This window comes from Neophocaena asiaeorientalis, unplaced genomic scaffold (assembly GCF_003031525.2).
Source record: "Neophocaena asiaeorientalis asiaeorientalis breed wild unplaced genomic scaffold, Neophocaena_asiaeorientalis_V1.1 scaffold144, whole genome shotgun sequence".
Lineage (NCBI taxonomy): Eukaryota > Metazoa > Chordata > Mammalia > Artiodactyla > Phocoenidae > Neophocaena > Neophocaena asiaeorientalis.
Window position 1 is genome coordinate 1,158,143 of NW_020175532.1, and position 16,208 is coordinate 1,174,350.

At 33.1% G+C, this 16,208-nt stretch overlaps 1 protein-coding gene across 2 annotated transcripts in view; it reads left to right on the top strand.

Annotated features, from left to right (window-relative positions):
- The window catches only part of NOVA1 (NOVA alternative splicing regulator 1), a 136,241-nt gene that overhangs the window by 119,796 nt on the left and 237 nt on the right, over window positions 1-16,208 (top strand). For both annotated transcript variants that reach the window (XM_024769195.1, XM_024769194.1), the window contains one exon: window positions 15,405-16,208. This exon is cut by the window's right edge and continues 237 nt beyond it. In XM_024769195.1, the coding sequence (XP_024624963.1) occupies window positions 15,405-16,208 (804 nt within the window). The remainder of the gene's footprint in view (window positions 1-15,404) is intronic.

A 16,208-nucleotide genomic window follows, 5' to 3' on the forward strand; every position in this document is an offset into this window, starting at 1 on the left:
ATTATTTTTCCTTTACTCAAGGTCATCTCTTCAACAATTCTACCTTCTCTCTCCTTTATCTTTCAAGTTTCTGACCTCTATAGGGTCATTCCCATCAGCATACATACATCTGTTTTTTTTCTCCCATCTTAAAAGACAAAACAAAACTTTTCATCTCACTTCCCTCACCCGCTAATGCCCTATTTATTATACTCCTTTGTAGCAAAACTCACAAAAGCTATTTACTCTCTGTTTTCCAGTTTCTGTCTTCCCATCTTTTCTTAAATTCACTCCTATCAGGTTTTTGCCTCCATTCCACCAAAACTGTGTTTGCATAGGACATCAGTGATGATCATATAGCTAATTCCAGTTGTCTGTTCTCAATCTACGCATTTTTTGGCCTATCAGCAGTATTTGTTATAATTTGTCACTTCCACTTTCTTGGTAGACTTTCATTACTTGGCTTCTAGGATATTATTGCACAACCTTGATTTTCCTCCTGTGTCATACCTTGTGCTTCATCTCAAAATCCTCTGCTAGTTCTTCCCATCATCCCTCTTAATGTTGGAGTGATCTGGGTCTTAATACTTGAAACTCTTTCTGGGTAGATAGTTTTCTTTCTCCTCATATAATACCTTGGCTTTTATATTCTGACATATGCAAAATTTATGTTTCCAATGAGAGGCAGGTTTACTATGAACTAATGAAGGCTTAAGCCTTAAGATTCCTAACCTGCACAGGCTTATTACAAGGCCCTCTACCTAGTTTTATCTTTATAATTTTGAATGTAGAGGACAAAGATGTCCTCTAAAATTGTGTAAGATCCCACATAACTTGGGTTCACATTTCTCTCTCATCTGGATCTCAGAGTGAAACTACAGACTGTATCCAGTTTCCCACTCAGCATTGCCACATCCATATCTAATGGACACCTTTAATTTAGGAGTCCTAAAACTACTCCAAACCTGCTCCACCTATGGCCTTTACCGTCTCAGTTGAAGCAATTCCATGCATCTACTTTCTCAGATCAGAAATCTTGGATTCATCCTCATCTCTTTTCTTTAATACCCCAAATCCAGTTCCTATAAGAAATAATGTTGACTCTACCATTAAAAAAATATATAGAATGTTGACCACTTCTCATTACATCTACTGCTACCCTAGTCCAAGCCTGAATTATTACAAAGGCCTCTGTATAGGTTTCTCTGACTTTCTACCTTTGCTCCCCAAAGTCTGTTCTCCACTGAGCAGACTATGGCTTCTAAAATATGTCAGTTTTTAAAAATTACACCTGTGATAGTTTTCCATTGAACTAAGCAAAAGCCAATATCCCCAAAATGACATCCATTAAGTTACAAGATCTGGACGTTGCCACATTACCTTTTTCACTTCATTTCCTACCACTTGCCTCCTTCCTCACCCTGCCCCAGGCAAATTCACCTGCTTGCATTTCCTTGCAGACATTAGGCATGTGCTTGCCTTGCTGTACAGGAAATTCTCTTATCTCAGAGATCTACTTGGCTAACACCTTCATAGTCATCAAGTCTTTGTTCAAAATTCACCTCTCAATACCCTATTGAGAAGGATATACCTGGCCACCCTATTTGACACTGCAACCTGGCCTCCCCATTCTCCCAGGTACTTCTGATTCCCTTTATCTTGCTGTATTTTTTTCCATTGCCTCATGGAATACTACATACTTTGCTTATTATCATATTTATTGTGTATTGTCAGTCTCACTTTCCTAGAAAATAAGTTACATGAGAACCGTGGTCTTTGTTTTATTCTCTTATGTATTAAGAAGCACTAACCGGGAGCATTATAGGTTCTCAATATTTGTTGAGTGACTAGTATTAGTTGGAAGAATACACTTATGGTCTATACGTTGTAAAACTCATTTTTTATTTTTGAAAATCCCTTCTTCAAGTGAAATTTTGCAATAATAATAAAAGCCATGTGGTATTAACACAAACAAATATAATTGGTCAATGAAACATAAAAGAGATTTCAGAAATATCAATAGATCCAAGTACATATGGGAACTTAACTGTATTCTATCATTCATTAAGAAAGGTAGTGTAATTTAGGGATTAAGAGAATTGTACTCTTAGGCCATAGTTCCTAGCTTCTTTGCCACTTCCTAATTTTCTGATTTAAGGAAACATCCTTAACTTCACCATGTGTTTTCTGTTTGTAAAATGAATAATAACAGTGCCTCCTTCATAGGGTTGTCATGATTCTTAAATAAATCAGTACATGAGAAGCATTTAGAACACTGCCTGGTCCAGAGTAATAGTTGGGTCATTTTATTTATTTTAGAAAAGGATGTTTTATTTAATAAATGGTGCTGGCATACTTGACTGTCCACCTGAAAGAAAATAAATTTGACCTCTACCTTGTACAATATATAAAAATAAATCTCAATGCATACAAGATTGAAACTGTAAGACTATTTGATGAAATTATGGTGTGTGAAATCAAGTTGAGGATGACTTTCTTAAGCAAGAAGGAAATCTAAAACATAAAGGAATAGGTTAGAACATTCAAATATATAAATATTTTATATTTTGGTATAGTAGAATAATACACCATTAATAAGCAAAAGGTGACAGTACCCTTGGAAAAATATGTTGAACACATATGACAGTGAATTAATTACTATACAGAGAAACCCTAGATTGATATTAAAAAATAAAAACCCAGGAGAAAAAAATAGGTCAAGATTATGAAAAGGCAGTTTACAGAAGAGGAAATGGAAATGCCCAATAAACATATGAAAGCATGTTTAACCTTACCAGGCATCAGGAAAATTTGAATCAACATCACAAGATTATATATTTTTTTACCAGATAGACAGAATTTTATGTGTGTGTATATAATACACATATATCAAGAACACAAAAATTTTATCTCTGTGTGTGTGCCTGTGTGTGTGTGCATGTGTTTATAAATTAAAAGTGCTGTCAAGAATATAGGAAATAGGGCTTCCCTGGTGGCGCAGTGGTTGAGAGTCCGGCTGCCGATGCAGGGGACACGGGTTCGTGCCCCGGTCAGGGAAGATCCCACATGCCGCGGAGCGGCTGCGCCCGTGAGCCATGGCCTCTGAGCCTGCGCGTCCGGAGCCTGTGCTCCGCAACGGGAGAGGCCACAACAGTGAGAGAGGCCCACGTACCACAAAAAAAAAAAAAAAAAAAAAAAAAAAAAAAGAATATAGGAAATAATCATTTTCATACACTGTTGATATAAGAGATGCTATAATAGTACAGCTTTTGAGAATCTACCCAGTAAAATTTAATGTACCAATACATAGAAATATAGACAAAGATGTATGTTGCAGTAGTATTTACAGTGGCAACAGTTGGAAAACCATCTGCTTTAACAGGAGAGTGGCTGAATATATATGGTATTGTAGAATATTATGTGGTGAAACTATTAAAATTAATGAGTTAGAGCCATATAAATTGGCCTAGAATAGTGTTTGTAATATATTAACTAAAGAAAATTAAGTTGCTAAGAAACATATGGCCTCATTTTTAAGTCAGAAATATCCTGTGTTCATGTATCATCAGGGTGATGACAAGGAATATGAACATTATTAACTTTTTATGTTTTTACTTTGTTGTTAAAGTGTTAACTAAGGGAATGTAAAACAAGATGGAAAAAAATAATGGCCCCAGTTGCGATATTATGTAATGTTCTAAGGCATATAAAGTGGTAACTTTCCAAAAGATTGAGAAAGATTGGACTGTCTTTGATAGATATCTGTTTGGACTACTTGACTCCTTCATTTCCTAGTTGTGGGATGCTTTTTGAGGAGTTTCAAGAAGGATCACAAGAGAGGCTTTAAGGATCAGAGGAGACATTTATTAAGTGGCAAAGGGACTGTAATATTTTTCTTTATTCTTTGTTAATTAATATATCAAAGGTTCTCAATTCTAGCCTCATCAAAATTATCTATGTAGATTCTTATTTAATAGATTTAGGATGAGATTAGCCATCTATATTTGGAGAGTTGGAAAAATGTTTCCTGAAGCCTCTTGTTATTTGGGAATCACCATTTACCATATGAAAAATGCACAGTAGTTTATTAAAAATATGATAATTATATAATTGTGTATTACATAACACTATCTCTTCACAACTTCAACTTTTTACTGAAATAACACACTTTGAATATTATTTGATTAACATTAAATTAAAGAACAAACATTTGATTTGACTTGTGCACAAGTTGAAGGGAAAGTGTTAGTATTATCACTGAAAACAGTAAAGGTTACTAATTAATACAATTTAAATCTATGAAGAAATATTATACAAAGGATGATTGTCTTTTCAGATAGCAGTAGTAGTCTTTTGACTGTTACCAAATACAGTTAGAGGTTCTCTAACCATGGAAATATTTATATGTGCAGATTACATTACTGTTTTTAAAGATTATTTAGCAATATTCTTGCCAAAATTTATGGCGGAGAGCTAAATGAGCACTTCCTAACCATACCCATTCCACTGCAAACTTCTAATTTTGTTAGTGTGTTATGCTATAGATGGTTTGTCCTTCATACCCAGTGATGGGCATTAGAGGATCTTCCTGAGGGCAGGTTAAGAATTACTGCTGAAAGCAGCACACCATTAATATTTTCCAGTTAGAATTATAACACATCACTTAGTAAATACCATGTTATGTGACCTTCCAAAGTCCCTTCTAAAGGTTTGATTTTATATGAAGGCATATTTATATTTATGGAAAGCCTAGGGCTTTTCAAGTTTTCATATTGAAAAAATGGTAAACTTCAGGGGAAAAGAGTTAATGAAATATGAAATGTTCCTTATTTTACATCCCATATATGGCTCAGTCAATGATAAAAATCCAGAGTGCCTTGTCTAGTGTTGGCTGGTAAGTAGGCAGATATGCAATATTCTTCGTCTTTCTGGACTACCTAGTAGGTAAAGGTGGTTGGTTGTTTCATCAGCATTCTCCCTGCAGTCATAGCTCTGGTAGTTCTTGCACACAGTGTGTTCTCAAGACAGAACGTTATATGTGCCTTTAGATAACTAAAGCACTTAGTGCCTCATTACTCCAGAATGTGCACTAGTCTTGCTCTGTGTGTGTGTATATATACCCTTCAACAGAATTTTTCTATCTTTCAAATAGAGCCATATAAAATGGAAAATACATAAAACAGGAAAACCAGGTAGTTATCAAGTTTATTTTCAATATTTTAATTTTATTTTAAAAAAGCTTAGAAATAGCTTTGCATGTTCTCTCTGATAATATCTTTTCATATTCTCATAGTTTTGCCAGATTGAGGAGTTTGATACCTGATCACTGTGGAATAAAAATAGTTTCTCGTTTTTTCTAATATTTTAATCTTTGATTTGGGAATATTCCAGTTGATCTTTTTCACCTTTTCTTCTGAACCTCGTACCTTATAATTAATTTTATTGGTCTTTGGTTTAGCTATTGTTTTCTTCCTTCCATTAGGTGATACAGTCCTTCAGTTACTCTTTAAAAATATATTTGAGAAAGGAAGTGATCTGTTTCATTAACTTTAGCCAAATAATGGCTATAAAAGTAATGTATTTTTATTTGTGATTCACTAAGTATTAGAAGTGAATTACTTCAATCCATATGTAGGAAAAAAATTTAGTTTTATGACTAATAATACATTTTGTTAAATTGCAGACATTTTTCTGTAGCTTTTTATATATTAGTCAATATGTATTTGCACATTACAAGTATTAATGTAATAAGAAAAATTCAGGACATTTTCATTTCTTAATGATAGTCATTTGTGATAGTAAACTGTCAACTTCCCTTTACTAATAAGACACTGAAATGTAGGCAACTATTAGTTTTTAAAAAATAAATATTGCCTTCAGAAAAATTCTTGGTGAAATTAAAATATAAGAAATGTTGAATTCTCTTGATTAGTAAATATAAAATACAAGCAACTGTAATTTGATATCAATAATATTTTAAATCATGTTAAAATATGGTACATCAATTATCATTAACTAATTAATAATAATACCTAATTTTAATGGTAAAAATGGCTTAATCAAAAATTTGTAAAAGAAAAATAATCCAAATTGTGAAAATTTTTTTAATAATTAGTTACCTAGTTATACAAGTTTAAATACAGATCAGTTTTTAAACATAGTTGAGAAATTTACTTCCAATAATATCAAATTAGTTTGCTTACATCATAGAATATTAAATCAACCCATGTACCAAACTCAGACTTTCAAATAGCTTTATATTCCTAGATTAGATTAACTTTGTGGTTTTCCTGAACAGGCATTTAGCATAATTACATGATTCTTATTTAAAACTATGATTTAAAATTTTCTTGTTTTAAAATTTTAAAGTATTTTATAAATCTGCTTTTCTGTCGTTTATCAAATCATTTTATATACACATTTAAATGTTTATTAGTATTTATTGTACCACGTGTCTGGAAGCTTCATGAAAGCGAGATCTTAACCTTTTTATTTAACTCTGTATTTCCAACATCTGGAACAGTACCTGGAACTCAGTAAATAATTGTTCATTGAATACCAGAAATATACAAAATTTATTTTTAATGAATTGTTTATTCTGCTTTTGTGGCATTTGTTTATTCAGCATCCTAATTTGGGGATAATTTTTCTATTTCCTTTTGTTATACTAATTTTTAAAAATTTAATACAAGGTTTATATGGTAAGAAAAAAAGCTCATCTGAGACCCAACCTCTATTATTTTCTTTATTTCAGTTTTATCTGCATATAATTTTACACTGTTTAATTCAAATTCTACATATACATTTATGTATTTTAAAAATTTTGCATAGATATTTTCCACATTATTTTATAGCTTTATATAGTGTCTTTACACTGTTCTGTGTATATGACATTTTCCATGTTTTGGATTATTTCCCAGATGGATCACAGAAGGAAAGAAACTAAGTTAAAGATTATGCTCATTTTATAACTTAATGTGTTCTATAAGGTGATTTCCAAAAGCTGATATATACTGCCACAGAAGAGATTAAAAGAAAGAGATTAGTAGTTAAGCCATTCCCTCATTTTCATTTGGTTTGCCTTTGTTTTTTTTTTTTTGGTGATTAATTTTGCTGCTCTGCTTTGAATATCTGATTATTTTAGAAGTTAAATATTTTCTTATCCTGCACAATTCTTTGCTGTCCACTATTTAATGAACTGTTTGTTCATTTTTACCTTCCACTGGATTACCTTATCCATTTCTCTGGCTTTAAATACTATCTCTATGTTAACTCTCAAACTCATAGCCAATCACCTACGTATCATTGATATCTTCACTTGGATGACTGGTAGGCATTTCAAACTTGATATATCCAAAATAGAATTCCTGATTCCCTCTATCCTTTTCTTTCACACCTTTCCATTATCTCCTTCAGTAAACAGCCCCTACTTTCATGTGCATGGCTGTTTTTCACTTTTTCAATTGATTTCAATCAATTACACTTAAATTGATTGTTGCAACCTTTAAAATATTAAGTTGAAAATATTAGTTTTCATATAAAAAGCCCAAATATTTCAAATATGTTTTTCCACTAATAAGAATTAAGAAATCTGAACATATATCTTAGTATACATGCCCTGAAAGAGATGAACCAAAAGAGAGGGTTTAAAAATAATAATAGTTTCAAAGAGCTTTTTGATAATTTGACACATGGATGATAATGGCAAATGGGACTTCCAGAAATTTAACCTCAGTTTAGTAAAAGCTGGTTTAGTAAGCATTAAGAAGGCAATACCCCAAATTATTTTCATTTGTAAATAATGAGCTGCTCTATAATAGTTTACCATTTACAACCCTCATAGTTTCTTCATAATTACTTGACTTCTAGTAGTATTCTTTTTTGATATCATTATGTCTAGCTTTTTTTTCACTTCCTTCTTATAAAGAATAGATTTCTCCTATTTTTCTTATTCCTAAGTATATCCCTCTCTGAAATGTAATATGGTATATTTTTAAAATATGCAACAGTCATCAAAAGAAAAAAAACTTGGAATAATGCTTCAAGGGGAAAAGTAAAAAATATATGAAGTAAAAAAAAATAGTTCAGTTAAACTTTATTTGCCTTTGGAAATTTTTTGGTGATTATCATTCATTTTTCTGTCTTGTTCCAAAGAGATACAAAAAAGAGGTATACTGTCATTTTCTGCCGTGTCTTACAGCCAGAGGGGAAAGTAAAGTATGGCCCTTTGGAAGAAGATATAAAATGGATGATGTATGGTCTCCACAAAACTTTTTAAATTCAATTATTTTAAGGTAAAAATGCAATTGCTTGAAGCAAGGCAAGGTGTGGGAGGTAACTGCACCGGTTATGAATTGTGATTATGATTCAGTAGATACTGTCATTTCGTCATCTTATTAATTGATCCAGTTCATTGCTTAATCAAGTAAACACTAATATGTTTATATTCTAGACTTTTAGAACCAATCTGACCACATTTTTTATGGCTAAAGAAGCCTAGCCACAAGCTTGATTAGTAAGAAGCTATAAAATTACATAGGAAAAACATAATACATTGATGAAAACTTAAGAAAAAGGCATATAGTGCATATTTAATTACTGTACTCTTATTGGATTTTTAAATGACAAATCTGTGTTACTGATTTCAGGAATTTTATGACAAGATTAAAACATCTGTATATTTGTCTTTTTGTAAATTTCAGCATGGGCGCAATATAATTTGAATTTTAGATTTTAGAGATGATAAAGTTGTTTTTGTTTTAAGAACCCAGTGTCGTATTTTACACACACACACACACACACACACTCCTGCATGGCCATGCTGGAGTCTTTCAAATACTTTATTATTTAGTTCTTACATAAATCCATATATTTTGCATTACATTCAAGCTGCTCTGGAAGACATAAGATTTCAGCAAGCAAAAATGTGTGAGTTAAAGGGGAAGAACAGTGTTGGAAATATAGGCAACATTTTAGTCATTTGGAACAAATGAATAAACAAAGGCAAAGACCTAGAAAAACAACTAATATAGAGTATATTTAAGAACTAGCAGGTAAAGTTTGGATTCAGCATAGAATACTAGTCATAGAAAATGAAACTGGGAAGACAAGTTGGGGACAGGGTATGGAGAATTTGGAATATCTACATAAGGAGTCTTTATAATTTAGTGGGTAGCTGGAAAGAGATCATTGAAGGCTGTTGATTAGGGCTTTTTAATAATGCTAAAATAAAAACTCATCCACAGTCTTATCAAGTTGTCTGGTTTTATAGATGATGAAACTGAAGTGATTGACAAAGGTCACACAGCAGAGCCAGGGTGAAGGTCCATATGTCCTAACTGTCAATTCTAGATTCTTTTTATTACACCACACATTCCTTTAGATAGGCTAAAGCAGTAGGACTGGCAAGAAGCATTTCAGGGGAAAAAAAATCAACAGTGCATAACAGGATGTAGAGATCTAGGGAGCAAGGGAAGGCACAGATGGCTTCCAGGTTTAAAACCTGGTGTTGGCAGTAGGTGGGGGTTAAGGATATATGAGAGAACATAGCATAGTATTTTACGATAGATATAAAGACATGCTTATGAAAACTGTACGGCCTTGAATTTGGTTATCAAAAGTAAGTAGATTAAACACACAGAGAGAGTTGGAAGAGCTGCTTTTTCATTCATTTTGGATATTTCATGTAGCTCTGTCATACATACTTGGTCAGAGCAGTACTTTTTAGAAAGACAGTTATTTATATATTTTAAAATCTATAATCAAAAGAAAGATACACTTTTTTCAGTTTACTTTGGTCAGTAGTTCAGTGTGGATCCCCCCACATGACACATACATCTCCAATGGCCACTAATAAATGGTGCCTCAGTAGCCTAAGGTGTAATACATTAGGCAAATGAAAGAAATTTATCCTATTAGATCATGTATATCTCAGTAAAAGATACGTTAAATAATGCACTCATGTCTCTTTACCAGAGTTATGACATCTTGACTTTTAGAGCATCAAGAGATACAATAAACTGTCAGTATTTCTTTTGGATAGGCAAATACTACACAATATAACAAGAACTTATTTTCAAGGATACTGTTTTGTCGATTGCAGTTTATTGAAATCCAATTCTAAGTGGCTTAACCAAAACAAAAAAAAAGGGGGGGGGGATTATATTGATTCTGTCCTGGCTTTATACATGGTTAGGTTCAGATGCCAAAATGGTATCAGAAACTTCTCTCTCTCCATTTCTGAAGTCTCCTTTTATCTAAGTCAACTTAAAATTATTTTCAGTCAGCTTCTTCCTCTTTCCATATAGTGACAAGATAGCACTAGTAATATCAAGCTTGTGTTCTGCTAGATTAAACACACAGTTACTTCCATCCCAACAATTTCACAGATTCTTAAGGCTAACTCTTATTGGACCATCCAGTGTCATGTGCTCAGTCCCAAATCAGTACCTACTACGAGTGTGGAAAGTGTGATATGCAGGCTTCTTAGGTCATGTGTCCAGTTCTAGAGGTATTGGAAGGTGGTCAGCCTTACCTAAAGTACATGGCATTCAGAATGAGAGAGGGTTATTTCCTGAAGGAAAACTGAAGTCTCTTGCTGTAAGGAAGATCGACGTCAGCTGACTGAATGAATGAAATAGCAGGTATCCACAATTGATAGGAATTGCTTTGAAAATGTAAAGCAGTACATATATAGTGTATAACATGGCAGCCCTAAATAAAATAGTTCATACTATTAATTGAGCTATCTTAAATTATACTGGAAATTGTTTTGCATTTATTTTAAAGTATCGCTTTATGAAATAGTTCAATAACTTTCCTGCCATGATAATGAAGAAATACGATGCCTACAGACACTGTCATTCTTTTTTAAGACCATAATGAATTGGGGTTCTTATTTGGCAAAGGAGTAAATGTGTTTTTCTTAATGCTTATTTTTTTTTCTTAATGCTTATTTTTAATCAGAAACGTATCAATATGAAAGCCTACCTATTTGGTATTTTTAACTCTTTCCATGGGATTCCCATAGAGGTTCTTTTGTGGTTGCAAATAGAAACAGCCACTTCATTACTTTTTTTTCGGAAAAGTTGATGCTGGTAAAATTAGTATAATTATACTGTTAATCTTACTTCATGTTTCTTTGATATAACAATTATAAGTCTAGGAATAAGTAAAATTCTTTAAAAATAATATCATTATTTAAGCAGATCATCCCTACTAAAATGGACTTAGGTTTGAACAGGAACTCTCCAACACAGAGCAACCTCATTGGGAATGTCTGACAGTAAAGGATAGGCTACTGATAGTACAAAAATGAAACGTGATCATCTCTCAAAGATTTTCTTATCCCTTTTTCTTCCAGTTAAGCTTTCTGTCTCCTTTGTACCCTTTATATATTTCTGTACCCACACTTTTAAGACTTGAATGCACTGACACATTGACACATCTGTTTTCTATAACTGATCTGGAAGTTCCTTAAAGACAGAAACAGTGCCATATGTATCCTTTATTTCTAGCTCCCAACACAGGGCCTAAGCATTTCATAGAAGATTGGGTGGATTGTAGCAACTGTAGCAACTGTAGATCATAGTTCTGAAGGGAAAACTGATTTTAACTGCCAGGAATATATCTGATTTAGCTGATACATGTTACACCAAATAATTGTATGCTATTTAAGGTCCATTTTTCTTCAGAAATAAGAATATTATGTTAAGTCAGTGTGTTAACAGACTTCACCAATGAAAATGAAGTCACAGGTACAATTAAAATTTGCTATTTGTCATTTCAGTGGGGATGCAAACACAGATTTTCCTTTTTTAAAAAATAAATTTATTATTTATTTATGTCTGCGTTGGGTCTTCGTTGCTGCACGCAGACTTTCTCTGGTTGCGGCGAGCGGGAGCTACTCTTCGTTGCAGCGCGTGGGCTTCTCATTGTGGTGGCTTCTCTTGTTGCGGAGCACAGGCTCTAGGCACACGGGCTTCAGTAGTTGTGGCTCGCGGCCTCTAGAGTGCAGGCTCGGTAGTTGTGGCACACAGGCTTAGTTGCTCGGCGGCATGTGGGATCTTCCCGGACTAGGGCTTGAATCCGTGTCCGCTGCATTGGCAGGCGGATTTTTAACCACTGCACCACCAGGGAAGTCCCGGAGATTTTCCTTTAGGTAAATGCTGTATTCCTATATCTAAGAAGTAAGCAAATAGGTTATCTCACATAATTCTCCACACTCCTTTCCTCCAACCGCCCACCCAATCAGTGTTCAGTTGCCCACCATCTCCAAGCTTCCACACCTGCTTTTTGGCTCTGATCTGATGCATAGAGTGGAAATAGAACATTACTCTCTCTGAGATATTATACAAATGAATTAATTTTTCTTTTTGTCTCAACTTCTTTTCAGAGGGTCTCTTTCCTCTCTGTGTCCGTATTAGATTAATATTAAATGTGCAAATAAATATGGATTTTTTTTAACTTTTCAGAGAAAAAAGTGTAATTCTAAGAGGTTTTCATGTCCTTGTGTCAGAAATAAAAGTTGGGTAACCTTCAGTGGCTAGGCTACTAAGTATATTTATTAAACTTGGAATTTAATAACTTACATTTACATTTTCTTTAATTTTCTAATTTCTAAGATTATTCATTGTAAGCAGAATTATTCCTGTCTAAAGTTGATAAATGCTACATATTACAAATATTAATATGTAATCACGAATGTCTTCTGTTAAATCATAACACACCTTTATTTATATGTGGACAAATGTCAGTTATACCAACAAAATTTGGAGGCTACATCAGTATTTGGTAAAACAACAAATACAACTATGTCTGACAGTACTTCCTATAAGATTATTTCAAATAGTTAAAACTAAAATCCAGAAAATGTGCTTACTACATAAGGGCATCTTTAATATAAAGACAGATGATGTGTGTAATTCTGTAATTTGCAAAGATACATATTTTTTTGGAAGATGTTTACTTTTATGAAAAGTTCACATACTATTTCTGAAATATATGTTATTTCAGAATTTTTGAATATTTAAAAGAAAGAAAAATGATTAAAGGGAGAAATTTAAAAAGGAAGGACAAGGTAATGTGCTTGTGTAAGTAATAAAAGTACTGTGCACATATTTGCAAGTTCTTTTGGAAGGATAAACGAGTCCTAGAGTTAAAAGAAAAGGTTATAGGTGCAATAAATATAGTATGAGACTGGTATGCAGTGTAGTAGAAATTAACATCATCTTCACATACCTTATACAAGCTTAAGGTGATTTTAGAGCGGATGTTATAAAATTACATATTTCATTGCTTTTTGTTGACAGTCTATAGGATAGTTCCCATAATTAACCTCTCATGTGCTATTCTCTTCGTGGGTTATAATCATACAGGCAATCATTACATCGAGCAAAACAGCAGTGATATTAAAATTTAAAATAATTTAAGAACAGCTCTTTCGAAAGTCTTGGTTGATTAATATATTTTTCTTAATAAAAAAATTACATTGAAACACCTCAATTTGTCAGTATATAAACGTTTTCAACAATACTGTTTCGCAAAAATGTTTCTCATTTTGAAAAATATTCACAAAATATAATTATATTTAACATTTGGATTTTTAAATCCTTAAAAGTAAATTTTCTTAATATTTTATATGCACAGGATAAAATGTAAGGATGATTCTAATCTTATAATTGGTGTAAGATGTAATCATGGTTTAACTTTCTAATTATATCACTTTAACATATTTCAGCATTTCAGACAAATAATTTTCTACCAAAAAGTCTGTGAACAAAATTAACAAATTAACATTTAAAAAAATTATTTCTCAGTCTACTTCTTGAAACTGAATGCACTTAATCAGGGGAATATGAGGGATATATTTGACATTCTGAAGAAATGTCTCTAGAAAATTTAGATTTTTTTCAAAAAAAATGAAATGATTATATAGACAAATTGTAATGAAACAAATTTCTACTGTGACTATAAATTATATGTGTGGTAAGAAAAGTTGTGTGGTATGTGTGTGTATGTGTTTAATACATGTAAATATATTTATGAGGTAGCCCAGTCTAGCATTTGAATTTATACTTTCACTGCTTGCTACCTTCCTAAAAATGCATGGCTCTATTTTTTTAAAAATATCCTTATCCAAATCTGTGTTTTAAAGATAACATGACAATACTTGCTAAAAATTAACTAATGAGATATCTCATAGATGATCTCAACTAAATTTCTGCTCAAATTTCAACAGATATTTCAGCCTGCCCGTTTAAATGTTTGGGACAAGGAAAGCAGTTCCTCCAGTGCTTTGTCAGGGACAGAACATTCACAATTTTTTATCTTCTACCTGATGAGTCATAAAACAGTGTCATATGTATCTTTGTGCTACCAAAACATAACTTTAAATGTTAATATCTGTATTTTAATTTTAAGGATTATAAAAGTAACATACTGATTTTATACCTCTTTATAATAGTATTTGATTATGATTAAATAAATAAAAATATGCTGGGTTTTGTAGCTGGATGTTTCAGAACAATTTAGCTAAAATGGCTGTACTTCATACAGTCACATTGAATCGTTGTAAGTATTCATGTGACTACAGTAAGTTTTCAGTAACCTTTGACAATATGGTTGTAAGCTCTGTTTTTAAAAATGTAGCTATTACTGCCAAAAAGAGAATGATCTACCAAATCAAAATAGTCATTTTACAAATTTAGATAGAACATCCATGTAATATCATTCTCATATAGCCCCTAACCTACCTGAAAGCAATTGAAAATTTTTATATTATTTAGAGATACTTGTTATTTTTATAAAGTTATAGGTTGGTGTCAGTTTAGTTGAAAAACTAAAATACTACTACTAATAAATATATTGACCTCCATTTCTGAAAATATTAGTCATAAATTAAGTAAGGTATTGAACAACACAAAAATTACTAGGTGATAAGGAACATGAAATTAATGTTTTAAAGGGACTCAGGAACTTTCCTACTTTTTGTCTTTGCTAACTTTGCTTTATAATCCTCCACTCTTTGTTTTCATATGTTTTAGAGCAGAGATAGTCTTACAGCTAAGTAGGTGAAGGATCATCAAGCATTTTGATTTGGGAGCCATATAAAAATGTTATCATTGATGCAATGTTATGATTTCCTCTTTTTTATAACTTCCGCAAAATTCACAGAGTCAAGGAAAATTTTTGTTCAATAATTTAAAACTGAAAATTGCCTTTTCCTTTGAAAATTCTAATTTTACAAGATAATTGTATTAAAATGTGATAAATGTCCCTTTAGAAATTGTGATATTTATATCTTTCATAAATTATGTTTAAACTAATATTCAACTTACTACTTTACTTTTTCTAGGATAGCAAAGTAATATAATGTATGTGCGCAAAACAGAAGTATTATTTATACGTATTTTTTTTAATTACAGGTAAAGATTATAGTTCCCAACAGCACAGCAGGTCTGATAATAGGGAAGGGAGGTGCTACTGTGAAGGCTATAATGGAGCAGTCAGGGGCTTGGGTGCAGCTTTCCCAGAAACCTGATGGGATCAACCTGCAAGAGAGGGTTGTCACTGTGAGTGGAGAACCTGAACAAAACCGAAAAGCTGTTGAACTTATCATCCAGAAGATACAAGAGGATCCACAGAGTGGCAGCTGTCTCAATATCAGTTATGCCAATGTTACAGGTCCGGTGGCAAATTCCAATCCAACGGGATCTCCTTATGCAAACACTGCTGAAGTTCTACCAACCGCTGCAGCAGCCGCAGGGCTATTAGGACATGCTAACCTTGCTGGCGTTGCAGCCTTTCCAGCAGTTTTATCTGGCTTCACAGGCAACGACCTGGTGGCCATCACCTCTGCACTTAATACATTAGCCAGCTATGGATACAATCTCAACACATTAGGTTTAGGTCTCAGTCAAGCAGCAGCAACAGGGGCTTTGGCTGCAGCAGCTGCCAGTGCCAATCCAGCGGCAGCAGCAGCCAATTTGTTGGCCACCTATGCCAGTGAAGCCTCAGCCAGTGGCAGCACAGCTGGTGGTACGGCGGGGACATTCGCATTAGGTAGCCTGGCTGCTGCTACTGCTGCAACCAATGGATACTTTGGAGCTGCTTCTCCCCTAGCTGCCAGTGCCATTCTAGGAACAGAAAAATCCACAGATGGATCAAAGGATGTAGTTGAAATAGCAGTGCCAGAAAACTTAGTTGGTGCAATACTTGGCAAAGGAGGG